Source organism: Xenopus tropicalis, chromosome 8 (genome assembly GCF_000004195.4).
Source record: "Xenopus tropicalis strain Nigerian chromosome 8, UCB_Xtro_10.0, whole genome shotgun sequence".
NCBI lineage: Eukaryota > Metazoa > Chordata > Amphibia > Anura > Pipidae > Xenopus > Xenopus tropicalis.
The window spans coordinates 29610054-29628470 of NC_030684.2; the positions used below are offsets into that span (position 1 = coordinate 29610054).

The 18417-nt window shown below is 38.2% G+C and overlaps 1 protein-coding gene across 4 annotated transcripts in view; it reads left to right on the top strand.

The window, feature by feature from the left end:
* Nucleotides 1–10525: 10525 nt before the first annotated feature.
* The window catches only part of dennd1a (DENN domain containing 1A), a 414134-nt gene continuing 406242 nt past the window's right edge, over nucleotides 10526–18417 (top strand). Inside the window, exon 1 of one of the 4 annotated variants that reach the window (XM_031890875.1) lies at nucleotides 10526–10726. In XM_031890875.1, the coding sequence (XP_031746735.1) occupies nucleotides 10710–10726 (17 nt within the window). In that variant the 5' untranslated portion in view covers nucleotides 10526–10709. The remainder of the gene's footprint in view (nucleotides 10727–18417) is intronic. The other 3 variants (XM_031890876.1, XM_012953023.3, XM_012953024.3) reach the window with 3 other exon arrangements.

Genomic DNA, 18417 nt, shown 5'->3' on the forward strand with positions numbered 1-18417 from the left:
CAGGCAGAATATAGCACACATAGGCAGCACAGGGCTGGCAGAGTCTGGTACACAAAGGAAGCATAGGGGAGGCAGAGTATGAAACACATTGGCAGGGCAACAGAGTAACCTGGGTTGCTAAATAAAACAGCCCAAGGGTAGTGTTTTGTTCAGACCCCATGGGGCCACAGACTCAAGTCTATAAATCCATCTGGATTCTTTCTGGAGTAGTGCCACGTCTCTATTACCTCCTCATGACAGGGGGGGTGGTGGTCGATGACCGTATATTTAAATGTAGAGGATGTCGCATTTTGAGAAAGTGTCGGGCAACCGGTTGACTGGATTCACCTTCCTTAAGGGCTTTTCTGATAGCAGACCGATGATTTCTGATTCGTTATGTCTTTCCAACATAATATAAGCCACATGGGTATGAGATGATGTAAATAACATATTTTGAGAAACAACTTAGTCTGAAATTAATCTTGAATCTTTTTCCCATATACTGTATGGATGGGGGAAAACCGGGCCGGTAAGGAGGCACCTACACGTAACACAGTCGGGGCATTTATAGCACCCAAGTTTTTTCTGCGTGGAAAGCCAGTCACACTGACCACTGCCTGATTTTTAGAAATCTCTTTTGACCAAGAGGTCTTTTAAGCTGCTGCCTCTTCTGTACCCTGATACTGGTATGCTGGCCTGGTATAATGTGAGCGATTCATCCTGATTCACCATTGGCCAGTTCTTATTAATGCTTTTGGACAGTAGTTGAGATGTAGAGAAGAAGATAGTGATGAAAATTAGGGGAGTAGGCAGACTAGTTCATGGGTTTTCTTTATTGAGCAAGTTCTCTTTGTATCCCCGTTGCAGGCACCTGTCTTACATTTCTTTGAGCTGTAAACTGGCTGTAACTTGGGAGCTATTTCTAGTATAAATAAATCTAAAGCAACTGGACTTGTTAAGAAATCATTGAAGACGTTTCACTACTCATCCGAGCAGCTTCTTCAGTTCAACTGGGAGCTATTGTTTCTAATCACACACATAATGGTTGTTCTCTGGTAGTTCATATTCTTAAAGGGGTTGTTGACCTTTAAGTTAACTTTTAGTATTATGTAGAGATTTAGATTTTTTTGTGATTTTTTCATTATTTCACTTTTCTGTTATTTCACTTTTTGTAACACTCCAATTTGGAATTTCAGCAGTTATCTGGTTGCTAGGGTTCAAATTACCTTAGCAACTAGGGAGTGGTTTGAATGGGAGACTGGTATATGAACAGGAGAGTAACTGGATATAAAAATAAGCAATAAAAAGTAACATTAGCAACAAAATTGTAGCCTCATAGAGCAATAGTTATTTGGCTGCCGGGGTCACTGACCCCCAATCGAAAGTTGGAAGAAGAATTGAAAAGTTGCTTAGAATGGGGCATTCCAGAACATACTAAAAGGGAACCACCCCTTTAAGCAGAAAACTGTGTTGGCCTATAGCACCTCATCAGCATGTGTCATGGGGTCTTCAGCTAACGTGGATCAGCATGGTGCCACACTGCATTTAAGGGATCTGTTAACCAGAATGCTTGGGGCCTGGGGTTTTCCATATAAGGGGTCCTTCTGTAATGTGGATCTCTATACTTCAAGTCTACTAAAAAATAATTTAAACATTAAATAAACCCAATAAGAATGAAAGGAATACTGCCACGAGAAAATGTTTTTTTTTTCAAAACGCATCAGTTAATAGTACTTCTCCATCAGAATCCTGCATTAAAATCCGTTTTTCAAAATTGCAAAAAAATTTTTATATTTAATGTTGAAATTTCACATGGGGCTAGCCATATTCTTTAGTTTCCCAAGGTGCCACAACCATATGACCTGTGCTTTGATAAAATTCAGTCACACCAGTGTCAGACTGGTCCACCAGGATACCACGAAAACTCCCGGTGTCAGTGGGCCCTCCTGCTCCTGACCATTTGGCCTGCTTCATGGTCCCTATTTCTGAATGGGAACAAAGAGGAGAAATAGATGGAAGAATAGATGCTAGCATGTAAATAAAAGAGACTATGAGAATAAAGAGGTTGGGTGAGGAAAGGAGGTAAAATTATTTTGGAGAGTGGGCCTATGGTCTAGGTTTTTTGGTGGGCCCCTGGGGTCCCACTCCGACTCACACTTTACTGCTGAGTTGCAAGTTGGGTCAGCAGAACAATGGGAAGGTAGAAAAATAGCAGCTCCCAGTAGATATCAGAATAGCACTCAATAGTAAGAATTCCAAGTCTGGCTTGGGACTCCTCCAGTTACATGGGAGTAAGAGAAACAATAGGTTACCTGAAAGCAGTTCTAATGTGTAGCGGTGATTTGTCTTCCGTTGCCCCAAGGCTGCCCCCCTTGATGACCCCCCCTGCGTGCACGCATGCGTGAACGCACGAAACCGCTCCTAAATTTCTGCCTTCTCCTAATTTGGAGCTATCTGGATAAGGGGTTTGTAAACACTATGTTGGGGTTGGTATTTAACTGTTGTATGTTCTGACCAATTTCAGGAGTGCCTTTTCTTACTTTACTCTTTAAATTATATGCCTTTTTACAAAAAGCATTCGTTTTTGAAAAAAATTATCTTTAATAGAGTCCAACAAAAAGTAGTAGCAGCCCAGGAACCTCTAATTTGCAAGATGTAATTTCAAGTCAAATGTTAAGATATAAGATTAAGACAAAAAAAAAAAAAGGACCCAGACTTGAGAGCAGAACAGATAGTATCCTCTAAACAGTTCACTTTAATATAACATGTACCAATTACTCTATAGAGAAGGTCAGCAAAGCATTAAACAAGTGTATTTTGCAGATATTGAATAGGGAGTTAGCAGCAATTATAATGTATCAAAAAGCTTCTCATTTAGAGCAAGATTCAGAGATATTTTCCTTGTGACCTTTACTGAGCATTTTTTTTTAGAAGGTAACATTTTAAATCAGAAATAGATCAGTTATTTTTATTTGCAAATGTCACTTATAAGTTGTAACATAATATCTAAAAATTGTAATATGATCTCTATACAATTATTGGAGCCCTCTGGAAATCTGTTATCCAAAATGCTACGAATTAGGGGATGGCCATCTCCCATAGAGCCAATTATAAGGAAATGATTTAAATTTTTTAAAATGGTTTACCTTTTCTCTGTAATAATAAAACAGTGCCTTGTATTTGATGGTAACTTAATTGCATGAATCTGTATTGGTGGCAAATCAATTCTATTGGTTTTATTGAAGCTTTAAATGATTTGTAGCAGACTTAAGGCATGGTGATCCAAATTATGGAAAACCCCAGGTATTGAGCATTTTGGATAATAGATCCTATACGTTATATCTTTATATATTGTTTTGCCGCCAATATGGATTCATGCAGCTTAGTTACCATCAAGTACAAGCTATTGTTTTATTATTACAGACAAAAAGGGAATCATTTAAGATATTTAAATGGTTTTGCTTAAAATGGTCCACATGGAAGATGGCCTCTGTAATTTGGAAGTCTCTAAATAACAGGCTTCCAGATTAGGTATTCCATATGATATTGATTCATGTGACATGTTTTAAATACACAACATTAAATAACTTCACATTTATCCCAGTTATGGCATGATAGTCATGATCGAGGATTCAAAATGCGGTGAGTTTACTTGAAAGTGGCCTGTGCTCAGGTTGTATTGGTCATAAGTAAGAATAATTTGGCCATTCCCTACACTGATACTGAAGAAAGAATAGAAAACCATATGTCTCTGTCGAACCTTCCCTGACTGAAGAATTTAGAGAATGATTTTATGAAATGTTAAAACAAAAAACAAAAATATTTCTTTTTTTACATTTAAAGTATGTTGATTTAGAACATACAAATATATTCTTTTTGTCAACAAATGTCCCAATGTGTATAGACAGTTTCTCATTCTATAGTTCTGTAGCGAACCATGAAATCCTTCCTATATATGAACTAAAACCATTGTATTCTACAGATATGCTGTGTAAACACATGCTTTATGGCCCTATTCAACTTAAATGATCCATTACTAAAGAAAAGCTTCCTTATATAAACATTAGTAGTGTTGAAGCAAACACATTACCAGTGTTACAATACATTATATTTATTTAAATGCATATAAAAAACAATTTTTGATTTTACTGGACTTCAATGTCATGACAGAAAAATGCATGCTGATTTCAGCAAAAACTATTGTACAAGAACTGTTATACTGTACTGAATATAGCACATATACATGGGAATGCTTCCAAGAAACTTTCCAAAAAGGGGCTCCCAAAATATGTTTCTCTTACTGATGTTTGCAATACTCGACAGGAAGGTATTTCCTTTAGAATAGTTATTTTTACTGTCAACAAGGCTTAACCAACTGCAAAGGGCAATACACATGATTACAGCTAGCATATAAGTTTGAGAAAATATATTCTGCAAAAACTTTTCATTCTCTGTCTCGTGACACTAGGGTTGGATTGTTTTGGAATTTGTAGAACTTGATCACTGGCAACTGCTGAATGGCATTGAGTCTGTGAGCCAGTGTGAAGCAAATGTACGACAGATGCCAAAGCCAAAAACATCTTACACTAACAAGGATTCCAGAGGCATGTGAGGTCTTCAATAGATTTCATGAAATCAATATGTCAAAATAGCAGATCTAGCAAACAGATTTATTGGGACTAATTTATCAGGCGGGGGAAAAGTGTAAATTGCAAAAGAACACAGGTAAAAAGCACAATTTTTTTTCCCACAATGCTTCTGCCACCTGGGAATTACCCCACTAACCTTTGTGCTCCCAAAACCTTTATGCTCCCAAAATGCAGTGCAATGTTTTGCTTGTAGTTATATGCCAGGGGACACAAGGTAATTAGGAACCCTGTACTCAACCACAGGTCAAGGTAGGCTCTAAGAACAGGGCACCCCGATCTGTCCATTTGTATTTTTCCTGTAGTTACAGAGCAAATGCTTAGCATATGGGTTCAAGAATGCACAATTTTGGAATCTAAAATGAAATGGAAAAATATTGAACTTATGAACATTTTAATTTCATCTTAAAGTCATTATTTTAAATGACAAAGAGAGCATCTTTCAGCAGATAGTACCCCTTTGCTGTTTTCCAGTAACAGTAGTCCTATACAATTCAATATATGCTTATATGTCCATTCTATCAAGCCTACCTTCAAGTGCCACCAACATGGCTCTCCTTTTTCCTGTCTCAATGACTTCCCTAGCCTGGGAAGACTGAGAGTGATAATATATGTTAGTATGCAATTTCGGACATTATAGCAAAGTGAATCTTACAGCATGAAGGACATTAAAGAGGTTGCTGGACACATTATCTGTATTGTTGAGTGGTAGCAAATCAGAATACAATACTAAAGTGTTTAGGACTATGATTAATATCTTTTGATAGGTAAAGAAAACATTATATTATTACATTATATTATAAAGCCCTAAATTTACTACTATGTCTTTTCATTACTTTTAAAATCCTGTAACAAAAGCATAATATATGGCTCCTAATGAGAGGCTACAAATAATATTTTTGTTTTCAGTGATTAAACATTTTTCCACATTTACTATGTAATGTAAACATGTAACAACTGTAATGTCTGTAATCAACAGAAATCCTTATTACAGTTTTCATAGTAATGATTCAATTGGGCAAGACGTGTTGAAAGAGATCTCAGAATTGTGAAAAAGGATATTATACTTGTCTAGAAAAGTGATATTCAAGGGGTGTTTGGTCTAAACGAGACACTCCATACAATTTTACAGTCACCTAGCCTGTCCAAGGATTCCATAGACATATTTATATGACATTGCAATTTTTCTGGTTCTTGTACATTCTGCCATATTGGCACCAATAGGATCATACCATTGTATGGCATTTTAGCCATTATCATTACATGGTTGGAGTATTTAATTATACTATTGTATTTGCAATATCTTTGCTCAATACCACATTGATAAGGGAGCTAGTTTCTTTGGGTGGCTTTTTTAAGATATCAGTTTCACAATTGTTTTACTGTTTATGTAATTGCAATTAACTGATTGTAAGATCTGCCCTTGTGGCCCAAATTAAATTAAATTGTATAATTTAGTCACTAAACCCTTCATTCATAGTTACTCATATTGGAACTTCCCGCCATCATTATTATTGACTTTTTCTAGTATTAGTGCAGTTCTTTTTCCTTCCTGGGAATTGTTATATATTCAATATGTTTATAGGTTTATGACTCATGATAAGAAAACAGATGGATTCCATATTTTCATTATAAAATGTCATGTTATATATCTTTAAAGTATAAAAAAGTATTGCTTGGAGGGGTTGATTTCATTAAAGAGGATTTCCCTCTTTACAAACTAGTGGTAAGGCCGTCTCAAGAAAGTGCAATGCAACTTTGGTCTGCAGTCCTTAAAAAGGATATTGATGAAAGAAAGTCTGAAGTAAAGCTACTAAGCTAATAAAGGATGTGGAAAATCTCAGTTATGAGAAGAGGTTGGTTAAGTTGGGGTTTTTTTTACACTAGAGAAGAGGCACTTAGAGGCATTATGGTTACTTTGTATAAATATACAATCTATTATGCTATATTCATCAGTAGATCCTTATAGCGAATACAAGGGCATCCATTCTGCCTGCTCCAAGGCTGTTGTACTGGCAGATACAATAGAAAGTTTCTAGAAGTTTTTGGATGCCTTTTAGAAAGTGAGAAATTACAAAGTTAATGAAATTAACTCTCAGTTAAAAGTTGATCCAGGGTCTGGCCCAATTGCCCTTTTGGATCTTCAGAATGATTTTTTTCCCCCTGTAGTAAAATGCAGAGGCTTCAGATAAAGGTTTTTTTCTTACTCTGAATCAACTAGTTGCTAGGTTTCACTTAAACAGAAAAAAGTTGACCTGACATGAATTTTTTTTGGCCTGATCTACTATTTATGTTACTATGTATTTAGTATTAAGAGGAATTAAGGTTTTTTTTAGTTGCTTTGATTTTATAGGCATTTGTAAAGTATAGTTTTCAATAGGCGTAACTTTTTTTTATTCATGGGCTATAATTAAAGGGGTGGCTCACCTTTAAGTTAACTTTTGTTAAGTATGTTATAGAATGGCTTATCAAATGGCCTCCTTTATTAATCTTTTTTAGTTTATGAATTATTTGCCTTCTTTTTCTCTTTTCAGCTTTCAAAAAACAAAAGCTCTGTGAGGGTACAGTTTTATTTTCATTATTAATGTTTATAACTTATTTTTCTATTCAGGTTCTCTCCTATTCTTATACCAGTCCCTCATTTATACCACTCCCTGGTTTCTGAGGTAATTTGGACTCTAGCAACCAGATTTCTGAAACTACAAACTGGAGAGCTACAATATAAACATATAAAATAAACTACAAATAATTTTAAAAAAATAATACCAAAAGCAGAGCTTTGATTTATGTACAAGTATTCCCTGTTATGAGGCTATATCAGTTATTAATCTTGAAGTCCCAGAAATTCACTACTACTGTGTGAACTGTGCCACAAAAAATAATTATGTATTGGGTTGACTTGAACAGCAGTCGGACTTCTGATGCATTTCCCTGTGACACTAACTCTGTAACCTGGCTGCTTCTACAAGTTTGCTTTCTCTATAGCTTGTGAGAGAACTGACAAATCAGTCAAATAAAACTATGTTTGTAGCAGATGAATGTAGATGAGGCTAATGCAGGTGTTGGTTTGTTTCTCATGTCTGAATGTTGCGTGTTTGGAACATGACAATTACACTGCCACGCGCTGCTCACATTTTTTCCAGACACAAAGTCATCAACATCCACAGAAATGAAAAAAATAGAAGAAAAAGACAAATTAAAAAGGTATATGATTTGCATCAGTTCTTTCCTGATTCTAAAATGGCAGCTGGATCACACCTTGCATTAACAAAATACACCTTTCATTAATACCCAATAGAAGCTTATTTTTTCCTTTTCTGAACAAAAGACATCCGGTTACTTGCTTAAAATATCTATTTTTAAATGTATAATACGTCGGTGTGCCACTACACAGAACGCCCACATCCCTTGGATGTGCACCCGAAGCGGAGCGCTCCTAACAACAGCACTCTTGACATGTTTGAGTTCAGTGACTATGTCCTAATTAGCCTTTGAATTAGTGATGCTTATTCTAGCAGCCCCCATGCCCACTAAATGGCACTTTACAGCAGCCACTCTGGCATTTGGCAGAATCCACAAATTGCCATTCCGGGCCTACTTCTGTTCAACTAGAGGCCAATTGATTGGATCCCAAAAAGTATAGGCCAGTGTATGGCTACCATAAAGGCAAATGCAGTGCCGGACTGGCCCACCAGAATACCAAGAAAACTCCCGGTGGGCCAGGTGTCAGTGTACCCTCCTACTTCTAACCATTTGGCCTACTTCATGGTCATTTGCTATTTCTGAATGGGAACAAAGAGGAAGAGAAAGGATAGATGCCAGCATGTAATAATAGGAGAATAAAGATGTTGAGTGAGGAAAGGAGGAGTGGGCCCATGGTCTAAGGTTTTCTGGTGGGCCCTGGGGTCCCAGTCTGACACTGGGACATCTTCTCATACATGCAAAATTGCCTCACAGGTGGGTAAGATTCCTGCGTAGAAATGGAGATGTGTAACCTGGTCAGAGGTGAATTGCATGGGCGACAAAACACGCATAAGCTATTACCCTAAGTCGGTATTTTCAGCGGCTATGCTGCTAGTTTAACTGGGGTTACCACCTGGCTGGTATTTAAATGGCCTGGGGAGTAAAAATAATGCTTAAAACCAACCTTATTAAAAGGGAAAAAGGCAAAAAATATAAGAACACATTACCCAGGTCATACAGAACACAGCTTAATGGCTGTAAATCAGGTAGTATGCCCATACCTCCCAACATTTGAAAAATGAAAAGAGGGACAAAAAGATTTGGCGCGCGTAGCGCTGAAATTTTTTTGACCACGCCCATTTTGTGGCCATGCCCCAATTACCACACCCCATCAATTTGTTTTTCAAAAATACTCCTTTTATATAGTTGAAATGGTGGGATCAGACGCAAATGTGCTACACCCTCATACTGTACTACCTAAGGAAAACAATATAGCAACTCCTACATATAAAAAACAAATATAGAGAGAAGGCAGTCAGTTATAAGTGAGTTATAACTATGTACCAGTTTTGCCCCCCCATACACAGTACCCCCAATGGCCCAATAGACAGTACCCCTATACACAGTGCCCTCATAGACAGTACCCCCCATACCCAGTGCCCCCATAGAAAGTGCCCCCATAGACAGTACCCCCATAGAAAGTGCCCCCATAGAAAGTGCCCCCATAGACAGTACCCCCATAGACAGTACCCCCCATAGAAAGTGCCCCCAATTGCCCCCATAGACAGTACCCCCATACACAATGCCCACATTGAAAGTGCCCCCAATTGCACCCATAGACAGTACCCCCTATAGACAGTGCCCCCCGTAGAATGTGCACCCATAGACAGTACCCCCATAGAAAGTGCCCCCAATTTCCCCCATAGACAGTTCCCCCCCCATACACAGTGCCCCCATAGAAAGTACCCCCATACACAATGCCCCCAATAGAAACTGTGCCCAATTGCACCCATAGACAGTACCCCCCATACACAGTACCCCCCATAGATGCTGCTCCTTCTTCAGCGGCGGCGACAGGCCCTTTTATAAGGTTGCGCCCCATGCGTACGCGTGACGTCAATATGCACGGGGCACAACCTTGTAAAAGGGCCTGTCGCCACCGAACAAGGAGCCGCATAACAAGAGGAACCGCTGAAGAAGAAGGACGCCCGGCTGCAGCCAGCGCATCCCGCTGTCAGGGACAGTTACATGAATGTCCCGCATTTCCGTAATCTATTACGGAAATGCGGGACATTCATGGAACTATCCGGGACTGCGGGATGCGCTATTAAAACCGCGACTGTCCCGCGGAAAGCGGGACAGTTGGGGGGTATGGTATGCCATCTTGCTTTTCACTTCTTATTCTGGTTTTTACACTGCTTGCAGATTGTAAGCTCTTTTGGGCAGGGCTCTCTTCACCTCCTGTATTGGTTATTGGTTGCTTTATTTGTTAGTCTGTATGTCCAATGTATGTAACCCACTTATTGTACAGCGCTGCGGAATATGTTGGCGCTTTATAAATAAATGTCAGTAATAATAATAATATACAATATGTTTATTTTTAAGGGCACAAAATACAGAAGAGCAGCTACCCAAACCAAACAGCACACCATACAAGTATTTTCCGGAATATGTGTGACTGACACCCGACAGATGCCAGGGCACCTTGGTCAGCGCTTTCCTAGTAACACTCACTTCTAACCCGCTCAGTTTATATTCCACTAACAACCACAAACACGCCTCACCCTCGGCTTCCTATTGTCCCTCCCGCCTTCCAATTGGTTGGAAATATGAGAGGAGGCGTCCCAGTCTAGTTGCACCCAATTCCCTGTCCCTCCCAAATCCGTGACAAGTCCTGTCTCCCTGCGCACTGCGCCGAGAGTTCTGCCTGCCGCGCACAGCCTGCTGGAACTTGTAGTTTCTTCTCTGTGAATTTGGCTCATGTGCATCACACAGAGAACTACAACCCCCATCAGCCCCCGGGGTGGGTGCGCTGCTCAGCGACCATGGCGCTGTGTATGTGAGGGAACAAGAACAAGATAGGAACCCGGCCGGACTCCGGATACTGGGACACTGGAGACCATGGGCTCCCGGCTGAAGTAAGTGGCCGAATTAATGTGTGTCAGTGTTTGCCCAGGGAGGCTTTTGCAGCAAGGGCAGTGCCTGTGCAACCCAAACACACCTATACACTAGGACACACATGTACATGGGGAATCTGAAGCTGTGTATAAACTTGAAAGTAAGTCTCTGTATGAGGTTTAATCTCATATTTCGTACAGGATTTACAGCACAGGGGGTATAACCCAGTTGTGTCATTTAACCCTACATAGTAGACAAATATATACTCATAAATAGCTATCTGCATTCTTGAACTTTTATTAGGGATCTTGTTTTAAAAGGACTGAGAAAAAGCAACTTATTGTTTAGAAGATCCACTGTGGCTCCAGAGGGGAACTATATCCCCTTGATTTGCCCCCCATCCTTTGGCAGCAAGTGGCAGTTGTCAAAACCCCTAACCAGGTGGAGCAAGTGTCATCTGGAATTTGGGGTGCTGTCAGTTCTACAAAGTAGTCCCAGCCTTCAAGGAGCAACCAGTAGAGATACTGGCCTTGTTCTTTTACATGCACCCATTGGCAATAGGAGAAATTCAGAAATAAAATGTGGATTTTACTACAATATAGTAACACATAGCAAGCAATAAGAATTTTGCTTTCATTTTTCTTACTTCATTTTACCCCTTAGAAATCTATGTTTGATATAGTTAAGTACCTTGGAATGTTCATTTGAAGCCCTGTGTGGTTTTTATGCTTTCCATTAAAGGAGAATTAAACCCTGAAAACAATTATGCCCAGCAATGCCATATTTAATACACTGAACTTATTTCACCAGCATAAAGTTTCAGAATCTCAATACCAGGTAGGATTTTGGCTGTTAAAGGAGAAGGAAAGGCTAATAAAGAGTTAATCTCAAGCTGCAGGCATACCTTCAGTTCTCTCAATAGTGCCTGTAAGTCTCCCCATATTTCTCCCATTCAGATGATCAGAAGCCTCATAGGAAACAAAACGCTGAGCTGTGTAAAGAAAATTCCCATAATGCCTCGCTCCTGCACCGAGACCCAGACCGGTGTACATGCTCAGTTTGTAAGACTATGAGGAAGCTTCCTGCTGATTGGCTCAGATCCACATTCCTAAGGGGGGGGGGGAGTGAGTTCTTAGCATTCTTGAGGGGGGGGGGGAGAGATCAGAGAGCTGCATGTCTTTGGCACAGCAAAACAAGACATGAAATCCTGTTTCTTTTGTAAGAGAACTCTTTCTGTAAGTGGTTATGGCTGTATTTACATAGACCTTTCTGATAAAGCTTGCTTAGTTTTTACCTTTCCTTCTCCTTTACGTAAATGTGCTAGCTGCTAAAAGCAGGGTTTGGCTGTTTATAGCCTCTGCATTCCTGCAACAATGTAGCAGAATATATAGCCCTGAGTCCTAAAATGTAACACATGCAAACTGACTTATGTTATGTAAGTCAGACACAGAACAGAAAGGGACAAACAAATACACATTTCAGTTACCATTATATTTATAATTAACTTCTAAGCCCTGGCTTTTTTTAAGTACATATAGGGGATCCCTTATCCGAAAACTCCTTATCCATAATGTTCCAAATTACGGAAAGGCCATCTCCCATAGACTCCATTATAAGCAAATACGTCTAAAAACTTTTAAAAATGATTTCCTTTTTCTCTGTAATAATAAAAAAGTACCGTGTACTTGATCCCAACTAAAGTATAATGAATCCTTACTGGAGGCAAAACAAGCCTATTAGGTTTATCCAGTATTTAAATGATTTTTAGCAGACTTAGGTTACGGAGATCTAAATTACGGAAAGATCCCTTACTCAGAAAACCCAAGGTCCCGAGCATTCTGGATAACAGGTCCCATTCCTGTACTCTGAAAATGGAGCCCATTGTCAACTTAAATGTAAATAATCTAAAAAGTGTTGTGACACTATTTGCCAGGTGATAGTAGTACAGGTATGGGATCTGTTATCCAGATTGCTTGGGACCTTGGGTTTTACGGAAAAGGGATCTTTCCTATCAATAATTATCCTCTGTAATCTTTTGCTCCAGCAACTAAGGCACTTATCACTTAGCATAGTGAAATGCTTGACGTCTCTGACTGGGAACATACTCTATAGTTTTTTTTGCAACATTTTTTGCAACATATATCTTTCTTCTGCAAAATGTATCCATTTGCTTACTAGCTACATGATTTTAAACTTAATCCTGTTTTCTAGCACTGCACTCCCACACCATTTGCCTGTTTATGTTGACACTTGAATTTATCCTGCTCTGGTGGGTGTGGGGTTTGTTTCACCCCTTGAACTTTTTTGTTTTGCCTTTGTGCTCCATTTTGAAAAACCTATGAGTGCTGGCAACCTATGCTATATATATATATATATATATATATATATATATATATATATATATATATTAAAAAATGTTCCTGATTGTAAACATTTCTAATGCCTATGTCTGTTTGTTATTTGTTAGAATGTGTTGGCCTACTTTGAATGGTGAAACACAATTCTCACTGTGAAGTGAGTGTGTTGCAGTGTGTAATATGAGGAAGCAGTTAGACTGCTAGTATTTAGGTGAAATAGAAGAACCCTGGCAACCCTGTTTTTCAATGAAGCCCTTTTGGGACTGCAGAATTTCTACTGCGGGGGAAGACAGGGATTCTAAACACTGCAAAGGTTGATATGAAAACACAGTACAAAAGGCATCAGGCAGAGGCAACGTCAAAGTCAGGCAAAAAACCAGTAGAGCAAACAAAACAAGGCTTTAGCTATGATCTAGAAACTTGGAACCAGCTTGGGCAATCAAAATACAATTAAAAAGTAGCGCTTTTTAATTTTGAATTTGGTGCCAAAGTGACATCAGCACAACTGCTGACGTCACAATGTAGCACCGAGCAACTTGAAAACCCTTTTGCGCATGCACGCATCTGGATGTGCTGACACATGCAGAAGAGGATGAGCCTGGGAACCTGCACGCCAGCCTCCCTTCACGTCTAGCAGAGTGCTTAGTGAGCTGAGCACTAGCACTAGTCCAAATCTTGGATCCCCTATAAAAATAACATTACCTGGGCTAATTTAGGGAGTCCGTTTCAGATAACGGAGATTATAAAAGCACTGACACCACACATCTTAGAAACTAAGATGGCAAAATTAGAAAACAAGTTTGTCATTGCTTCACTTACAAAGACCAACCAAAAGCAAATATGTGTAATGTTTTATTTTCATTAATGTAAACATCAGGTAACAAACATAGAGATTGAATTTACTGGGCGTGCCTGACATAGGCACAGGTGCCAGTGCTGAAATAATGTTTTTACATTTTCATATATGCCATAAATTTAACTCTTTCAATTTGCCATCTGCACATAAGAAGCGAAATCTATAGTGACCATGTAAGGCAATTTCACATGTTGGAATTTCAAGCATTTTTTGTAAATTGCAGTTGCCTGATTGTTTCAGGTAATATATGCACCCATGATTGCAGGTGATTGCTGTTCAGGTCAATGGGGAGGGACTCTAAGCTTTTTGTTGTTCATGGACTTAACAGCCCTGGCATCAAAACATCTAGAATTGCTCATATGCTGTTGCCCTTGGAGTAGAAGTTTTCTGGTTTGCTTTTTTTTTTTGGTTTTACATCCTCTGCCTTTGTGGTCCAAAATTTGCTCAGTTCACTTAGCTTATAACTAAATTTCAGTAATTATTGCATAATTATGCAATATGCAATTATGTTAATAGAGCTTCTCCAGCAGAATTCTGCATTGAAATCTCTTTTTCAAAAACACAAACAGATTTTTTTTACATTTAATTTTGAAATACTACATGGGGTTAGCCATATTCTTCATTTCCCAGGGTGCCACAACCATGTGACCTGTGCTCTAATCAACTTCAGTCACACTTTACTGCTGTGCTGCAAGTTATATCACCCCCCTCCCAGCAGCCGATCAGCAGAACAATGGAAAGGTAGAAAGTCCCAGTATCTATCAGAATAGCACTCAATAGTAAGAAATCCAAGTCCGGCTTGGGACTCCTTCAGTTACATGGGAGTAGGAGTAACAATAGGTTATATGAAGGCAGTTCTAATGTGTAGCGCTGGCTCCTTCTGAAAGCTCAGACTCAGGCACAATGCACTGAGATGGCGTCTATACACCAATATTACAAGTAAAAAAAAATATACGTTTGTTGGTTCAAGAATAGAATTAAATTTTATTTTTTTTTTAAATTTGTAAACAAATTATTTAGAAATAAAAAGTATACCATAGAAATCATGACAGTATTCCTTTAAGACCCTCCAAAGTAGGCCAGCCCAAAAGCTTGGCAACCCAGGGGCCCCATAAGGGGGTACTGCAGTCAGGGGCCCCATGAAGTAGTTGAGGTTTGCCAGGCAGAGTACTGGCATAATTAGGGAGTGGCCAGGGCAGATTAGGGGGTGAAAGAGGAACTTTGTTTTCATTCGAGCCCCATTTTACTTGACAGGGGCCACCAACTCAAAGGGCTAATAATTGAGCCCTGCTAACACAGTAGTATGGGGCCCTCTGATTACCATTTTTGTATTAAGCTTTTTTTTTTGTATTGCATCCTCTCAACTGGTATTCTCGTACAGAACAGTTACTAATCAGAGATTTTTATAGACATTTGCCTTTTCATATCTTCTGTTTGCTTGATATAGTTAAGTCTGTTGCAATTCTAAACTTGCCTGTTATTTTAACGTTAAGGACTTAGTTTGTTTACTCCACTCAAAGATAGGCGTCTATTTCTATTACATATTTCCTTGGTTCTCAGGTAGAAAATATGCTTCTTTAAAGTTTTATGGTTTAAATGTAAACTATAGAACTTATCTTGGTATTTTGTTGCATTCCTACATACTTCTCTAAAGGGATAATGTTACATTTACCTTCTTTTTTTTTTTTAATCCAGTTTTCTTACCATTGTGTCTTGTAAACATATTGTGCACTTGTTTTCCTGCTTGTTTTGTGAACTCATTTAAAGGTGAACTCCACCTTTTGCATAATTAAAGAAAGTGTACATCTAAGCAGCTTTGCAATATACATTAATTTAACACTTAAGTGTTTGCCAAGTTATTTGTATGTGTACTTGCTATTGAAAAGTTTATTTGTGTGTGCCTCTTGATTTTCAATGTAGTTGGAACCAGTTGATTAACAGACATACGAAGAACATTCATTAATATTTATTTTTATTTATTTTTAAAAGTATATTGCAAAGTATCGTAGAATTACATGTTCTTTCATTATGTATATGTATGTATGTATATCTTTATTTATAAAGCGCTACTTATGTACTCAGCGCTGTACAGTAGAATTCATTTATACAGACAGGGGGTTAAAGATAATGGATAAATACAAAAGATAATGGATAAATACAAAATACAACAGTAAATACAATAAATACAAGGTGCAGTTGCAATAAGAGTTGGAAACACAAGATGAAGGAGGTCCCTGCCCCGTAGAGCTTACAATTTCATTATACTAAAAAATTCTACACATGTTATTAATAACCTCAGTTAGTGTTTTTTGTTCAACATTCTTCTTTAGAGGCTCACTCACATATGGAATACGGAACTAACTGAGGTTAGCTGTTTCATTACACCCACTCTTACATATGGAAGAATGAATTCATAGGGTTATGTAGTAATACGGTCAACTTCTTGACTAATTCCAGTAACACATAAATTAATCAGATCTTTGTTTTCATTATTCTATTAGCAGTTTTTGTAGTATTATACTACAATAAGAGTTTGCTCTGAGATATTGTGAAAATATATCGGTTTAGCAGGACTTTTGTGGTACTGAGAAGTTCAAAGTATATTTCTTTATGGCATGGATACCCAAAAGGTAGACTGTGAGAGCTGCTGAAAAGTAAATCATAGCAGCCCAGCATTGTTAATGAAAAAATCCAGTGTACTTTAAGTGCCACAGATTGTAGACTCTTCTAGTCTTTGTTTCATCAGAATATGTTGTTTTGGAAAATATATAACTTTTTAAGGTCCCCATATTATTAGGGGGTCTTATGGCACATAATACACATACCAGGTGCTTATATTGCAGCAGCCGAGTGTCAGACGTAAATATTCATCTGCTCTATTTTCATTTGGGTGCCTCTATACGCCACATAGTTTGGTAAATCTATGCATATAACTATTTAGAATGTTTTATGCTGGAAAGTTACAAATTGTGGGACATATAATGGCGTAAATTGCATATTACAAATGCAAATCAAGTAATAGAAGGGTTAAATGTTTATGTGATGAAAAGTTAAATGATTTTAAGGATTTAAATTTGGTTCAGCCAGGACCATGGATTCGCCCAAATCCAAATCCTGAAGTATGAATTTTGGCCAATTCCCGAACTGAATCATGAATTTGGTACATCCCTACTTTTACCAAACATAAATCAGGCAATATATTTTTTTAGTAGAATATATATGCAATGAATTATGCAATAACTTCCTTTTGGGGTCTCTAAATGCCAGATGCACTGGTAATCCGACACATGATGGGCATCAAACTGTTCAGTGAACCCTTGGATTTCATATTTAGAATGTTTTTTATTGGTACCTAATGCTATGTGGGAGATAAGATGCTTGAAAGTGGCTTTGAGGTGATTTTTCAGAAAGACATTGCTGTTTGGTACTTAGAGTAAACAAAAGGAATTCTGGGAATTAATTCCAAACTCTTCATTCCCAGAATTCCTTTTGTTTGCTTTTGTCTGAATGAGGTAGTCTCCTCCTAAACCTTATTTATTTGTACTTAGAATAGAAAGGCATTTCAAGTTCACAGAATGTGTCGTTTTCAAAAATATATTGTTTTTTGGAGTAAACTTAATATTCCATGATTTGTGGCATTGGAATCTAAGGTATGCCGTATTCTGCTGTTAGTGCCTTAAAGTCAGAAATGTATACATATCTGGTATTGGCACGTTCAAGAGACATGAGACTTTCTGAATCATTTGAATTTTTGTCCATAAAAAGAAAAATTCTGATATAAATCCCTATATCATGAAAAATAGCAATTCTCCTTTTTTGGTATTTAGAGCCCTCCATCTTGTTCCAGAAGAAATACAAAAACTAAGGCAGATTTAGAAAGCCCAGGTTCTCCTGAAAAAAAACCAAGGTATAATTTTTCCCAACCTAAACTAACCCCTCCTCCCCCCAAAAAAGGCCCCAAAATGAGATAGCACAAAAGTTAAAATCTGGGCATCTCTGCTTTAGTTCAATGCCCAAAATGGGCAATTTCTGGCACTTTGAATCCTATGCTTTTAAGAGGGGGATCTCATCCTGAAAACTTTTTGCTTTTAAGAGGATTTATAGTTATTTGTAAATGTTATTGCTATTGAAAGTATTGTCTGTTAATTCCTTTTCGTTTTTGGTTCTGACTCTAGCATTGGAAGTCCTCCAGGCTTGTTAATCAGCTGGCTTCTGCTACACTGTCAGCTTGTTTTCTGCCACACTGTTTCAGAAGCCAGAACCACTAGTGTAGTGAATAAAAACAGCTATTTCTTTTGTAAAAATGACATTAACAATTGTAGTTCTAAACAGATAGTATATCATTGATTTGGTGCTAGTGAGTTGTATGTAGACGTAAGTCCATGTGTTCATGCCAGGGCGCGTCTACTTTCTCTGTACTTTGCCGCTTACCTGCAGTTCATCATAGAAGACTGAATCTGCACCAAAGGAGCATGTATACACTTTTGCCTTCTGTTTT